This window comes from Rhinatrema bivittatum, chromosome 5, assembly GCF_901001135.1.
Source record: "Rhinatrema bivittatum chromosome 5, aRhiBiv1.1, whole genome shotgun sequence".
In the NCBI taxonomy this organism is placed as follows: Eukaryota; Metazoa; Chordata; class Amphibia; order Gymnophiona; family Rhinatrematidae; genus Rhinatrema; species Rhinatrema bivittatum.
In genome coordinates, this window is record NC_042619.1 from 41,031,622 (window position 1) to 41,047,972 (window position 16,351).

Here is a 16,351-nt window from a genome sequence, read left to right on the forward strand (position 1 = left end):
CTGAGCCCTTTACTTTGGAGGAATGGTACTGGTTGCCCCCCCGAGGACCTGTCCTTTGCAGGATTCGTCAGGGCCATGGCTGAGGCTGACACAACTTATGAGCGTGTGTGCATGCAGAATGACAGGCACAGGAGGGTGTGTGAGAGATTTGGAGCTTGTGTGCCTGAATGAGGATATGTGTGAGCTAGGGATTTTGTGAGGGTGTTTGTGTATGTGAGAGGGAGTCCGTGTGAAGGGGTGTGTGTGTGTGTGAGAGAGAGAGAGTATGTGCAGGGTGTATTGGTGTATTAGTGTGAAAGAGAAAGAAGAGCCTGTACAGTGTGTATTTGCCAGTGTGAGATGGAGCATATGTGAGGGGGAAAGGTGAGTGCAATAGAGAGGGAGTCTATGTGAGTATGTGTGTGTACAATAGAGAGAGGGAGCCGGTATGAAGGAAAGGTGAACCAGAAATCACTAGGGGGAGGGGAGGGCGGCCAAAGTTAGTATCCACCCCGGGTGCCAAATACTTTAAGTACGCCACTGCTTCAAAGGTAGCCCATTCAGCAGTGCATTGCAGCAGTCTAACCTAGATATAACTGTTGCATGTAACAGATAAATTGAACTAAACATGCATTATCAAGGAGTGACCAGAGTATGATTTGATGTAGCAGAAAAAGGCACACTGCAATGTAAGGTTTCATAGAGTGAGAGGAAACTATAATCAATCCCAGACTACAAATCTGAGATTTATATGGCAATAAAATATCAAAAGTAACTTTGAGCAGACATTTACTGGCTTCTCTATCCATAAACCAAAACTTAACCCTAACAGATTTTACTTAATCAAACCACTTCTAAACTTCTAAGAGGTCATAACGTTTAAATAGAGAGACTGGTCATGTCTCAATTTCAATTTGTTTTTCTGTTTTGTTTTTTTTTTAATTGATATTTTCCAAATTGGGCTTTAGCAAAAAGACAATTTTATTAGCTTTTTCTGATAATCTTTGCCTAGTTTTTGCAAAGATAAGTTAACTCGCTTAGTTTTACATGATTTTACTGTAGCATATTACACATTGGACCATGAGACTTTATTCAAAGGCTAAGAGCTCTCAGCAAAGGACATCCTCTTACCTGTCAGACAGAACGATGTTTGAGGTTTCTCTCCATACCTTGGTCTCTTGGCTGTGGAGTGCCACAACGTTCAATGCTTTGGCAAAGAAGATTTTAATAGCAATCAGGATGTGATCACTGTTTGGGAAATAATCCAGCATAGGATTGGGGGATCATGGAGATAAGACAGTTGTTGAAAAGTATGTTATATTTTTCAAATGGTTGTGAAGGTGATTGTGAATTTTTATAATGTGATTTAATTAATATGTTGTAATCTGTTTAGCTGCTGCTAATAGCAGGTGGAATATCAAATTTAATATATTAAATTAGTTTTTTGGAGCTAAAATATCATATCATATTTGTGAATGACATCCAGCTCTACCTCCTACTTCATCCTAATGTAGCTGTTGCCTTAATTTAAAGCACCAAGTATGGGTCAGCAAAGTTAAAGCCCATTAACATAGTACCTAGCTGAAGCAGCAGCAGAAAGCTTGATAAGAGATTAAATACCATCGTATTCTAGCAAAAAAAAACCCCCAAAAAGCAAAGTAGGGTCACATACTACATTTCTTGGCTTGGAAGAAATATTTCCATTAAGATGAACATTATCCCAAAGTCCTTTTGCTATTTGGAATACCTCATGTTTTTCCCAAGAAATGAATAAATCAATTTCCAATTTCAAATAGAGTGAAAAAAAAACCTTGAGTGAACAGGAAAGCAAGTTTGCTTACCATAAATAGACTTCTCCTTAGCATGATAAATTAGCCATGACACCTTAGTAATATCAATCTATTATGCTAAACTGAACCCATCTCTCTAGCTCAGTAAAGTTTTACTGTCGAGCATACTCGAGAATTCCCACAGGTGTGCTGCCTTGTGAGCCCCTCAGTCAATTGTAGAGTTTAGCTTTAGCTAAGTAGTTGATTCTCCAGGGAGGTAGACTGGTATTAAGCATGGCTAATTCATCCTATCTATACAGAATCCCATTTGCAGTAAGCAAACTTGCTTTTTTTCTTCAACAAGCAGAGCTGAATTAGCCATGATTCATGGGGAGACCCAAGCTAAGGGCTACAGCAGAGCACTTACTGAAACACCATCCCCCATGGAATATGCACTACTGGGAGAATAAGCTGCATAAAAATGCTCTTCCAAAGTTACTGTCACATTTTGATAGACTGTCCGGACAGTAATGGGACATGAAGGTGTTAAGTGACAACGAAGTTGACGTTTTGCAGATGCTTTCAATGGAGACAGCTCTCAGGTGAGCAACAAACGTAGCCATGACTGACTTGAACCTTGACAGAGTCTGTGATCTGGAAGCCAGCCAGAGTATAGTAATGAGCAATACAACACGTGCTTAGCAACAGCTATTCCCAGTCTGTTAGGATCATAGGGGACAAAAAAGTTGCAAAGCCTGGCAATGTGGTTGGGATCTCTTTAATAACAGGCAAATACTTTTATACTCCAGTGAATGGAGGATTTTTTCCCCATAATGTGTGCATGAATTTTGGAAAGAATGTAGGCAAAACAGGCTTGATTAAAAAAAAAATGCCAAAACCACTCTTTTTGTAGAAGAGCATCATCGGTTGTACCAAGATGACAGATCTCAAGGTACAAGCAGCTTTGCAGTCAGAGGTCTCATATTCCACAAGTTTTCATGAACTTCAGTAGTAGCTGGATGGATGGATGAACAGATCAGCTTTCCATCCATTTGAGGGCGGTAAGCAGCAATGGCACTGAGATACAATATGACCAATGAGGAGAGGGAGAACAAGTACTGAAGTAGATCTTTTGGGGTACACATGAACAGATTAAAGAAGCCTGTCTGACATAAAAAAGAAAAGAACTTCCATTTGAAACTGTACATACATTTGGTAGATAGCTTCCTGCCTGAAATTAAAATGTCCTCACAGTAAAAACTTTTTTAAATATATCCGAAGCAGAAAGCCTGTGAGGGAGTCAGTTGGACCGTTAGATGATCTAGGGGTTAAAGGGGCACTTAGAGAAGATAAGGCCATCGCAGAAAGATAAAATGATTTCTTTGCTTCCGTGTTTACTGAAGAGGATGTTGGGGAGGTACCCGTACTGGAGAAGGTTTTCATGGGTAATGATTCAGATGGACTGAATCAAATCACGATGAACCTAGAAGATGTGGTAGACCTGATTGACAAACTGAAGAGTAGTAAATCACCTGGACCGGATGGTATACACCCCAGAGTTCTAAAGAAACTAAAAAATGAAATTTCAGACCTATTAGTAAAAATTTGTAACCTATCATTAAAATCTTCCATTGTACCTGAAGACTGGAGGACAGCTAATGTAACCCCAATATTTAAAAAGGGCTCCAGGGGCGATCCGGGAAACTACAGATTGGTTAGCCTGACTTCAGTGCCAGGAAAAATAGTGGAAAGTGGTCTAAAGATCAAAATCACAGAACATATAGAAAGACATAGTTCAATGGAACAAAGTCAGCATGGCTTTACCCAAGGCAAGTCTTGCCTCAAAAATCTGCTTCACTTTTTTTTTGAAGGAGTTGGATTTTCAGAAGGCGTTTGACAAAGTTCCTCATGAGAGGAGCATAATGTATAGCTTGAAGTTCCAAGAAATTGATTTGAAATGTTGCTTTGAGTTTTGTCCAAGTACCTTGGGTTTGGAGATTGTCTACGTGAGCTCCCCAACTGAAGGTGGATGCATCTGTAGTTAATGTTATCTGTGGGACTGGTTGTTGGAAGGGTAGACCCTTGCGCAAATTGTCCTTGTTCGCCCACCAAAGTAGAGAGGAACGTAGCTGGTGGGTTATTTGAATTGGAGAATGCAGTGGTTGAATGGCTTGGATCCATTGTGATCTTAAAGTCCATTGGGTGACTCTCATGGCTAACCTTGCCATAGGAGTGACATGAACTGTAGAGGCCATGTGGCCTAGATAAAGTTAGAAACTGATGAGCTGTTGCTTTTTTCTTTGAGCGTAGCGAGTTTGCCAAAAGGGAAAGTGTATCTGCACGGTCCTCGGGTAGAAAAGCTCTTGAGAGGATGGTGTTCAATTATGCTCTTATGAATTGAAGCAGATGAAATGGAGTAAGATAGGACTTTTGATAATTAATGAGAAATCCCATCGAATGGAGTATAGTAATTGTTCGATTGAGAGAAGAGAGAGCTCCTTGTAGAGAGTGACTTCTGATGAGCCATTCGTCTAGATATTTATTTATTTTATTTAAACATTTTTATATACCGGCATTAGTTGTGGACATCATGCCGGTTTACAGCAAACGGGTTAAGCTTGGAAATTACATTTTAACAGGGAAATCAAAACTGGGAGGGGGGTAACAAGAAGTAGAAGAGAATAGAAATGATAACAATAACATGGTTCCTCAATGTGAGATGAGAGAGGATAACAAAATATGGTTCCTCAATATGAACCATATAGGGAGGAGGAAAAAGATATTCCCAAGATATGGCACCAACATTCCCAAGATATGGAAACGCACATGGACACTTTGTTTGTGCAAGTGTGCTGCTATTACTGCCAGACATTTGGTGAATACTCTGGGAGCAGAGGCAAGGCCTCTGCTCCCAGAGTATTCACCATGAAGCGCAGATACTTGCGATGAGGGGGAAATATTGGAATGTGAGCGAAAGTGAATTGTAGATCCAGAGAACAAACCCAATCTCCTGTTTGAAGAAGTGGAAGCAAGGTGCCTAGAGAAATCATCCTGAACTTTTCTTTCTTTAGAAATTTGTTGAGATTTCTGAGGTCTAGGATGGGACGAAGGCCTTCGGTTTTCTTTGGAATGAGGAAATAACGGGAATAGAATCCTCTGCCCCTCTGAGGCCGGGGCACCAGCTCTACAGCTCTGGCTTTCAGAAGGGTGGATAATTCTACTTGTAGTTGAAGCATGTGATTTTCGCTGAGATGAGAATGACTCGGAGGAAAATCTGTTGGAATTGAGAGGAAATTGAGTTGGTATCCTGAGATATTATGGACAGAACCCATTGGTCTGATGTTATTGCATTCCAATTGTTGTAAAATTTGGATATCCGGCCTCCCACTGGGAGTTCTGGCTGAGGATTGGAGAAGTAGCTGAGTTCTCTGGAAGTGGTTTCAAAAACCAGCAACAGGTCCTGTCTGTGGAGCAGGTTGAGGCCTAGCTGCCCTAGGTTGTTCTTTGTTGAGTCCTAGAAGGCCTGGCTCGAGATATAGGAGGGTAATATCTCCTTTGTCTGTAAAAAGGTCTTCTAGCTTCTTTTCGTTGAGGCCTACGCCCAGAATCTGTAGGAGGATCTTGTGGAAGCGAAGAAAGCTGCCTCAGTGTTTCAGTGTGCTCCTTTAGTTGAGTCACTGCATCTTGGACCTTGGATTCAAAAAGGTTATCTCCCAAGCAAGGGAGATCTACTAATTTATCTTGGACCTCAGGTCTAAGGTCTGAGGCCTGAGGCCTTAAGCCATGCCCATCTCCTGGCGCTGATCCCTGATGCAGCTACCCTGGAAGCTGTTTCGAATCTGTCACAGGCCGCACGGACCTCATGTTTTACGGCCTCCAAACCCTTGTGGATTATGGCCTGGGCTGCCTCTTGATATTGAGATGGACGAGATGGAAAAAAATCTTGTATTTCTTTCCACAAGTCTCTTTGATATTGGGTCATTTATTTATTTATTTAACAGTTTTTTATACCGACCTTCATAGTACATAACTATATCGGTCATGTAGAGTTGGTATGAAGAGATTCTAGAGTTCAACATGGCCCCTTGATAGACTATGACCCAGGGAATCTAAAAACCGGTGATCTTTACCTGGGGGATTCGATGAATGTGGTCTAATTCTTTTTGACCTTTTTTGTGTCGACTCCACCACTACTGAGTGGTAAGGGAGCTGCGACTTTTAATACCCAGGAGCAGATTGTACTAAATATGTACTGTCCATTCTCTTATTGACAGCGGGAACGAAGCAGGGATGTTCCCACAGACGATGTTGCAATTCTAGAAGAACATCAAGCACTGGTATGGCTACCACTTGTTTTGGAGGGTCAACAAATTGAAGCACCTCCAAGGTTTGTTGTCTGGTATCCTGCTCTGTGACTAATTTGAAAGGAATGGTATCAGCCATTTCCTGGACAAAAGTTGTGAAAGTAAAATCTTCTAGAGGAGATTTCTTTCGTGGATCTGGTGGGGATGGCTCAGACATAAAATCCTCAGATGAAGTTTCTGAATTTGTGTCACTCCAAGTGTCATATCCTTGGATGTAGTGAGGAGTTGCTGAAGTCTTGGGTGGAGGAGGAATGCCAGAAGGTCCTGGCAATGGATCTTCAGGATATGATTCCTCAAGATGCCCTTCCCTTGGATTAGAGGGGAGAGAATCCAGTAGATCCTGATATCTTTTCATTATTATTTGATGTAGTGCCGAGTCTGAGTGTCCTGGATCCCCAGGAAGAAGTGGCATCGATGGTGAAGGCTTCAGGATCGAAGATGGGACTAGTATCTTCGATGATCTCTTCGAAGTCACTTTTGTAGTTGTTTTGTCTTTATTGCCTGGCATCGGCACAAGCGTGAAGATTGGAATCGGTGCTGGAACCAACAGGGTCATAGACATCGGCATGGTGACTGGTAAAAACGAAATCACCGACGTTGGCATCGATAGTGGCATCGAAGTTGTCACCGGCATCGTCGCCAGAATTTGTTCTTTTAGGACCTGCATCACCGCTTGCTTGATGAACAGGGACAATTCCTGTAATACAGCTGGAATGGACGGTGGCGGTAGAGTAAATAATACCTCATGCGATGGTTGAATGGGTTCCATCGATGTAGGCCCTGACAGTGGCGGTGTTTCCTTGTCTTTTTGCCGCTTTGCTTTCGGTTCTCCCGGAGAGGGAGTTAACGTTGGTGTCGGGCATGTCTGTGTCGATGCTTATGTTTAGGCCTTTGTTCGATGACCGACCTTATTGACGTCGGCAATGCCTGATCACCCGATCCCTCCAGATGATGTTTTTTCAGCAAAACGTTTTTAGTACGTCCTGCTGGGGATGATTTCGCCGACATCGAAGGAGAAAGAAGGAGTTGGAGGTGAAAAAGGTGTTCCATTCTCTCCTGTCGAAGCTTCCTTCCTTTTGGAGTCATTTCTGCACACTGTTGAGAGGATGAGACATCATGCTTTTCGCCTAAGCAGAGAACACACTTAAGGTGTGGGTCTGTGATAGACATAGTCAGATTGCAAATCGGACATTTTTTAAAGCCTGAAGCCATGTTTTCACCAACAGCAGTCAATGAAAACGGGGGAAATTTTCTGAGAGAAAAAAATATTTTTACTTACAGTAAAAACGATACCAAATTCTCACTGTCCGGTGGAGAAAAAGAGAGAGATCCCCTATGGGAGAGATAATTTGAAAATAATGACTTTTTCAGTCAGTAATGTGTGAGTAAAATCTCACAGGGCTCCTATCTCCGCGATGCTTGCAGCAGCGTGGAAAAACGAAGACTGAGAGACCCCTGTGGCAGAGAATATCATGGCATGCTGGGCATGCTCAGTGGCCTCACAGTGCCAGTCAAAAGTTTCTAGAAAGTTTTTCCGCAATAGGGCTCCGTCAGTGACATCACCCCATATGTGAGGACTAGTATCCTGCTTGTCCTGGGATAAATATATATATATATTTTTAAACAAAACCAAAAGATACTTGTCACTAGCATACTGCTCTACAGAATACAAGAACATAAGAATTGCCATACTGGTCATACCAGGGGTCCATCAAGCCCAGTAACCTATTTCCAATAATGACCAATCCAGGTCACATGTACCAGGCAAGATTCTAAACAGTAAACAGATCCCTTGCTAATAATGCACATTGATAAGTAGTCACTACTCCCCAGGTCTACTTGGCTAATAAAAGTTTATGGACTTCTCTTCTAGGAACTTGTCCAAACCTTTTTTTAAACCTAGCTAACTGCCTTAACCTAAGATACATGCCAGATGTCATTCTGTTATTTTCTGTAATAAAGTTATAAGGTATTTGAAAAGTGGTATGCATCACAGATATTCTTCTCACAAGTTTGGCAGCTTCAGGGTTGTAAATGGCAGTAGACAAAGCTCAGAGGAACCCTCCAACAGGCATCACAATAGCAGTAAATTGCTGGTATAACAGCTTTGTTCAATTTAACTGAGCCAAGATAACCTTAGATCCTAGAAAAGGCATATCAATGACACTAACACTGACAAAAATAAAGGTCCTCTATAATCATAGTACTCAGACTAAGCTTTTTTGGCACATGGCTTCTGTATTCATATCTGTTCTCGTACAGTGCTTATGTTCAATAGTACTGCACAAATCCTATTTATTCAAATATTACAGGCAGATGGTCCCAAAGACATACTAGAAAGTAAAAAGGATAGCAAGAGTTCTTTATCAGAAATAGAGGCAACAACTCTCCATAATCTTTTCACAGTAGTCATTTGTGGCTCCTGCTGCTAATGCACTCATGATCAAAATCCACAATTGGTGGTTCTCAAAATAATATTTTTCCTCAAGTAAAGCAGAGTTGCTTACCTGTAACAGGTGTTCTCAAAGGACAGCAGGATGTTAGTCCTCACGTATGGGTGACATCATCAGAATGGAGCCCAATCACGGAACACTTGTCTAAGTTTCTAGAACTTAGACTGGCACCTACTGGGCATGCCCAGCAATGCACTGACCCTGCATCCAGCAGGGGTCCCCTGCTGGATGCAGGGTCTCGTCTTATAGTAAAAGTACGTGCGAAAAATAAAATACGAAAACGTAAATGAACCCAACTCCGTGGGGTGGCGGGCGGGTTTCGTGAGGACTAACATCCTGCTGTCCTGTGAGAACACCTGTTATAGGTAAGCAACTCTGCTTTCTCACAGGACAAGCAGGATAGTAGTCCTCACATATGGGTGAGTACCGAGCTGAGGATGCCCTAGCAAAGCACCAAATGCACCCAAAGACGTGCAACAAGCACAACAACAGGGGTGGAAATTTGATTAGGAGGGCATCCTGAACCCTGAATGGGTCTGTGGAAGGATGTTGGGAAGTTAAACTGAAAACAAGTTGCGTAGAACAGACTGGCCAAAGATGGAATCTTGTCTGCCAGCCTTATCTAAGCAATAATGTGCTGCGAATGTATGGAGAGAACTCCAGGTAGCAGCCTTATAAATATCAGCAAGCGGCACTGAACATAGGTGTGCTACTGATGTCGCCATGGCCCTGACAGTGTGCACTTTTACACGGTCTTGCAGCGGAATGCCTGCTTGCTGGTAGCAAAAAGAAATGCAGTCTGCTATCCATGAGGAGAGGGTCTGCTTTCCCACAGGATTTCCCAATTTGATGGAATCGAAAGACACAAACAATTGAGTGGATTTCCTGTGGGCCAATGTGCGGTCTAAATAGATGGCTAGAGCAGGTTTGCAGTCCAAAGAATGCAGAGCCTGTTCTCCTGGGTTTGCATGGGGCCTGGGAAAAAAGGTAGGATAATAGATTGGTTAATATGAAATTCAGACACTACCTTCGGTAAAAATTTAGGGTGAGTGCGGAGCACCACCCTGTCATGCAGAATTTTAGTGTTAGGCGGGTAGGTAACTAATGCCTGCAATTCACTAACTCTTCGAGCGGACGTGATAGCGAGAAGGAAAACTACTTTCCACGTGAGATAACTGAGATCACAGGAGTGGAGAGGCTCAAACTGAGGTTTCATGAGCCGTCCCAAAACTACGTTAAGGTCCCAAGCAGGGGCCGGAGGGCACAGTGGAGGTTTTAAGTGGAGCAAGCCTCTCATAAAGCGCGTTACTAAGGGTTGTGTGGAAATAGGAACATCCCTGACACCTTTATGAAACGCAGCTACCATGCTGATATGCATCCTGATGGAGACGTTTTTAGGCCTGCCTCCGACAGATGCCAGAGATACTCCAGAAACTTCACTGTGGAACAAGTGAAGGGGTCTAAGGACAGAGGTGCACATTACTGTAATCCTCTTCCATTTGGAGCGGTAAGACCGTCTCGTGGAAGGCTTTCGTGAAGTTACCAGGACTCTGGACACAGACTCTGAAAGGTTAAGAGGTTGGAGTATTAACCTTTCAATATCCAGGCAGTCAGAGATAGGGCCTGGAGGTTGGGTGGCACAGGCATCTATTGTTCTGAGTTATCAGAAGCAGATCCTTCCCCAGAGGAATGTGGAGGCGTACTGATAAATCCTGGAGGATTGGCAACCACACCTGGCGTGGTCAGTGGGGGGGGGGGGCTATCAGAATCATTACGCCCTTGTCCTTCTGTAACTTCACGAGAGTCTTCGATATGAGTGGAAGCGAAGGGTATGCATAGAGGAGACCGGTGGCCCATGAGAGGGCGAAGGTGTCTCTCGGTTGTGAGTGGTGGCTGCGAGTGAGGATGCAGAAGTTTTCTACTTTGTGGTTGTGAACTGACGCAAAGAGGTCTATGTGATAACCCCAAAGTTGGAAGATTGTGTCCGCTACTGTGGGGTTGAGAGACCACTCGTGTTGAAGAAACGTGCGGCTCAACTTGTCCGCCAACACATTGTCCATGCCCGGCAAGTAGGTGGCTGTGAGGTACATTGAGTGGGAAAGGGCCCATGCCCATATCTGTGCAGCTTCCCGACACAGGAGGTAGGAGTCCGTTCCCCCTTGCTTGTTGATGTACCACATAGCCACCTGGTTGTCGGTTTGAATCAGGATGGTCTTGTTTGAGAGGCAATCCTGAAAGACCGAGGGCATATCTGATTGCCCGAAGCTCCAAGAAATTTATCTGGTGTTTGGCTTCCTCTGGAGACCAGGTTCCCTGAGTCTGCAGGTCACCTACATGAGTACCCCACCCTAGGTTGGAGACATCGGTTATCAAGGTAATTTGAGGTTCTATAGCCTGAAATGGAAGGCCTTGAGTTAGACTGGAGTGATGCATCCACCAGGCCAGCGATAGTCTGAGCTGTGTGGTAACATAAACAATGCTGGAGATTGGCTGACAAGCTTGAACCCACTGGGATTTTAGAGTCCACTGCATGACTCTCATAGCTAGGCGGGCAATTGGAGTGACATGCAATGAGGAAACCATGTGACCTAGCAGTATGAGGAAGTGACGAGCAGTTGAGGATACTCGAGTCTGTAAAAGATGTGCCAGCGAGGCCAGGGTGAAAGCCCGATCCTGAGGAAGGAAGGCTTTCACCTGTATAGTGTCGAGGTTGGCCCCTATAAAAGATAGGGTTTGGGATGGAACTATCTTGGATTTGGGATAGTTGATTAGAAACCCTAAGGAGATCAGGGTATGGAGAGAGACGCAGGGACGCCAATGCGGCTTGCGAAGTCGGGGCCCTTATCAACCAATCGTCCAGATAAGGGTAGACATGGGCACCCTGACTCCTGAGAAAGGCTGCGACTACCACGAGGCACTTGGTGAATACTCGTGGAGCAGACGCTAGGCCGAATGGCAGTACACGGTACTGGACGTGACGAGGGTCAACCAGGAATCGCAGGAATTTGCAATGAGATGGAAGAATTGAGATGTGTGTGTATGCATCCTGAAGATCTAGAAAGCATAGCCAATCTCCCTTTTGAAGAAGAGGAAGTAGAGACCCCAAGGTTACCATCTTAAACGTCTCTCTTTGCAGATACTTGTTTAGTGCACGAAAATCTAGGATTGGAAGAATGCCACCTGAATTTTTTTCCTTTTGACCTCAGATCTTTAGAAGATGTTAAATTTAAAACGGCATTTAAGGAATATCTGCTTCATCGTGCGTTCAATGATAAATGAGGCTGCATGAATGTTCTTAATCTGCTCATTAAAAGATATATGATGATTTATTAATTGAATATTCAATTTTTGGATTATGCTCTTATGTCTAAAATAGTAAATGTACCATTAATATTTGGTATTTTGCAGCTTGGTTTCTGTGAAGCTGAAATCTGTTTGTATTTTATTTTGTTTTTATTATGTATGTACCCTTGTATATTGCCTAGGCCTTGTTAAGTGTTAGGCGATTAATAAATTTTAATAAATGAAATGAAAAATGAAATACCGGGGATAGAATCCTTGTCCCCGTTGGGAGAGGGGCACTGATTATATGCCTGGGAGTGGAGGAGGGTTGATACCTCCTGTCCCAGAAAGAGAGTGGTTGGATGATCCCCACGTCAGCCGAGGTGGGGAGTCTGCCAGTACAGTCAGGAAGTTGAGGTGGTAACCCTGAATGACTACTGTAAGTACCCAGTGATCAGAGGTGATTGTGTGCCAAGTGTTGGTGAAATGGCACAACTGACCGCCGACTGGTACTGATGGAAAGGGAGGTTGGCCTATGCTCTCCAGGAAGGAGTCAAAACCCTGACGCTGGTCCTGGCTGAGGAGCAGGATGAGTCTTCTGAGATTTGGATTGCCTGGACTGACCTTTTTGATCAGGCTTAGAAGGGCGACCTCGGGAAGCTGGAGGATAATACCTTCTTGGTTTATAGCCCGGTCATTTAGAGTCTCGCCTGAATGTCCCCTTGGAGGTGGACGAGAACTCAGCAGGCACTGAAGAAAGTTGACGCAGGGTTTCATGGTGATCCTTGAGCTGCGGCACAGTCTCCTGAATTTTGTCTTCAAAGAGATTATCCCCAGCACTTGGCAGCTCAGCCAACCTGTCCTGTACCTCTGGTCTGAGGTTGGAGGATTTCAACCAGGCCCACCTTCTAGCACTAATCCCTGCTGCGGACACCCTAGAGGTAGTGTCAAATATGTTGTACGCAGCACGTACCTCATGCTTACCAGCATCCAGGCCTTTCTGAGCTAGAGCTTTAAGGTCATCTTGGAATTGGTCAGGTAAAGATTCAGAGAAATCCTGTATCTTCTTAAAGAGGTTTCTGTTATACTGGGTCATGTACAACTGGTAAGAAGCAATGCGAGATATAAGCATTGAACCATGAAAAACCCTTCTGCCAAAAGCAGCTAGGGATTTCTGTTCCTTCCCTAGAGGAATGAGGTTTGTAACGTCTTGCCTTTTTCTGGGCTGTTTCCACAACCACAGAGTGATGATCCAGTTGTGATCTTTGGAACCCAGGAGCTGACTGCACAAGAAGGGTGGCATCTGTCTTAAGGTTGGACAGGTGGGACTGAACCTGGATGCTCCCAATTCCTCTTTAGCAGGTCAATTAGGATTTCATGAATGGGAACAGACATGATTTCCTTAGGAGCATCAAGAAACTGGAGTACTTCCAGTATCTTGTGTCTTGAATCTTCTTCTGTCTGAAGCTGAAATGGAATTGTTTCAGACATTTCTTTAATGAAGTTAATAAAGGACAGATCCTCTGGAAGAGAATGCCTTCTCTCTTCAGGGGGAGACAGCTCAGAAGGCAGATCATCTGTATCCTGGTAAGAATCAGTCCAAGGATCATAAGGTTGATCACCAGCTCGCTGAGAATCGTCAGAGGGAAGAAAAGGTGTCAATCCCGAAGGACCAGGCCTAGGCATCGATGGTATCAGAGGTGGCACAGACTGCATCGATGGAGGCACCGACTGAACCGGCGACATGGATGGATGAGTCTGTGGCAGAATTCCAGACGGCGGTATGGGTATCTGTGTTTCTGTGTTTCTTCATCTTCTGATGACACAGGGATTGGCATCGAAGGAAGAGGACATACTGGTGTTCTCGGTTCCAGCAGTGGAAGTGCACTGAGCAACACATCCAATCTACCCAATAGCCATGCGAGTGCCATGGGAATTGGATCGGTGACCAGCATCGATGGAGGCTGGAAGCCTTGCAGTGCTTTACCAATGGCCTCTTGGATCATCTGATCCAATTCCTTGCGGAAGCCTGGGGCGGGGAACCCCGGCACCGGAGTAGGAGGCAGCACTGGCATAGCCGAAGGGTCCACCGGTGAAAGTGGAATCACGGCTCCCGGCACCGATGAAGGTGGGGAACGCCTCAGTGACTCAGTAACAGAGGAGGATGGGGACTTCTCTGGACGGGATTTGTCTGTGGCTCTGTCATCGCTGATGCGAAGGACTTGCCAAGGTTCAGCGGACCGAGCCTTTGGATGCCGGTGTCGACGCTTTTCACGATGTTCTCCTCGGTCTGGTTCTTGAGGCGAAGAGGAGAAAGTCGACACCTTCGGAGTAGTCGATGCCAGTTGGACAGCACCAGTGTCCCGTTGCTGACGGGAAGTCGATGGCACTGGCTCAGACAAAGTCAAAGCGATGATGGAGTCGGGAGTTTTGAATGAAAAAGAAACGCCATCTTCTCCAAACGGGCTTTACGGCCCTTCGGCGTCATTTGGGCACATTTGGTGCAAGTTAGGGTATCATTGTTGGACCATAGGCACAAAACACAAACTCTATGCAGGTTTGTGACTGATTGTCAGAGGACAAATCGAGGCACCGACGAAAACCCGACGCCATGGCTTTGACAAAAAATTAGCCACGGTGTGGTCGATGGCCAGTAGGCCTCGAAGAAAAAGCTCGACAGGAATCAACCGCAAAGAAAGGAAAACCTTACCTTTCGGAGTATAGATATCGATAAGGGGACCCCTAATAGGGTAGATTTTTTTTTTGAAATTTTTTAAAGAAGTTCCGTGAGGAAAATTACTGTCAGGAATATCAAGAGAGCTCCTTAACCCACGTGGCTACTGCTGCGCGGAAAAAAGAGACTGAAGGGGGACCCCTGCTGGATGCAAGTCAGTGTATTGCTGGGCATGCCCAGTAGGTGCCAGTCAAAGTTCTAGAAACTTTGACAAAAGTGTTCCGTGACTGGACTCCATCCTGATGTCATCACCCATATGTGAGGACTACCATCCTGCTTGTCCTGTGAGAATAATTTTAAACCACACACTTTCAGATAAATTATTTTCTTTCTACAAAACCAGATTAGAAGTTTCCTTGCTTATGTCTTTGAAGTGGGCATGCAAAAATATAAATGACAATACCTGACACTATATATTATGATAATCACGACCAAATGAGGCAGCTAACAAAAGACTAAGTATAATTCTAGTTTAATTATGCACTCTTATGTTCCAAATATTAATTAAACTCACATTGAAGTCCAGAAGTGCATCCATCTGATTCTGTATGATGGGTACAGTTTTAAGAAGTTTTTCCGTATTCATTGTTCTCATTACTCCATCAGCCCTATACAAACAAAATATATCATTTACCTATGTATTCAGATGGTTTTCATGTCCTGTATTGAAAGACTTCATTAAAGCTAAAAGCATTCTTCATCTTTAGAGCTAGTTTAATACTTAAGTGTGCAACAACAAATTACCAAAAAACTTAGAGGTACCTAATCCACTATGTATACTGATGAAGCAGCCCAAGTCATTATTGTATGCCACTACATTAAATCTGAGGACATGGCCCAACCTAAACATGCACACAAGAATGTTTAAGTTGAGCCACTTTTAGCTGTCTTTCCCACAGCTAAAAGTGTATGTGCTATGGGCAGCTACGTGCAAGTTCAGCTGCAATTGAGAAGGGCAATTTTCAGTCATGCCATTTTACCTGGGTAAATGCCTTCAAAAATTACCCTTATGGGTGGCTATGAAGTTGTCAGTTTAGGGGCTAAATCTAATTATTCCAGCTGTTTTCTTTTATTAAGGTTTTTTGGTGGTGTTTTAAAGACAGTATCTGAATTCAAGAAAGCATTACATCACTGAGGATCTCAGAGTGGTAGGAATTGTAAAACCGAATAGTTGGTGTGAACTGGCAGACTAGACAGGCTGTATAGTCTTTTGCTGCAGTAAAATTTTTATGTTTGTATTATACATTTGCAAAATGATATAAAAGTCACACTAGTGAAAGAAAATGTTCTTAGGAATCAAATCTGAAAAAGGAAAACTGTGGCTAAATTGAACTTTAATTCATTTTTAAGTACAGTCTAATGTGTGAAGATATCAGCTATTTATCAGTCTTCAAAAATCACACAGTGGATCTAACTGTACACCACTTTGGATGGGCTTTAAAGCCTGATTAGCAGTAAATAAAAATTTAAAACCCTACTTCATGGTACCATCAATAAAGTTCTGTTTCTCACAACCTTTTAAAGCAACAAGGCACACCTACATTAATAAAAAAAATATATATATATTGTGCAGCACATCAGCCTCCACAGAGCAAGACTCTCAGGTCTCATACACTGATTTGTTCCTCCAGTCCATATCTGTGAATTCTCACCTGCCCCCATCTGCATGGCTCTTCTAGCATGGAGGATGAAATCCAAGCTTCATTCGTGTGTTATTCATAGCTTCAGCACATTTTTTATTAACATTTCCTTGGGCTTCAGACCCCATTT

At 43.6% G+C, this 16,351-nt stretch overlaps 1 protein-coding gene across 5 annotated transcripts in view; it reads right to left on the reverse strand.

Annotated features, from left to right (window-relative positions):
- PICALM (phosphatidylinositol binding clathrin assembly protein) overlaps positions 1-16,351 on the reverse strand; it is a 502,282-nt gene that overhangs the window by 313,864 nt on the left and 172,067 nt on the right. For all 5 annotated transcript variants that reach the window (XM_029602251.1, XM_029602252.1, XM_029602253.1 and 2 more), the window contains exon 5: positions 15,096-15,189. In XM_029602251.1, coding sequence (XP_029458111.1) covers positions 15,096-15,189 — 94 coding nt within the window. The remainder of the gene's footprint in view (positions 1-15,095; positions 15,190-16,351) is intronic.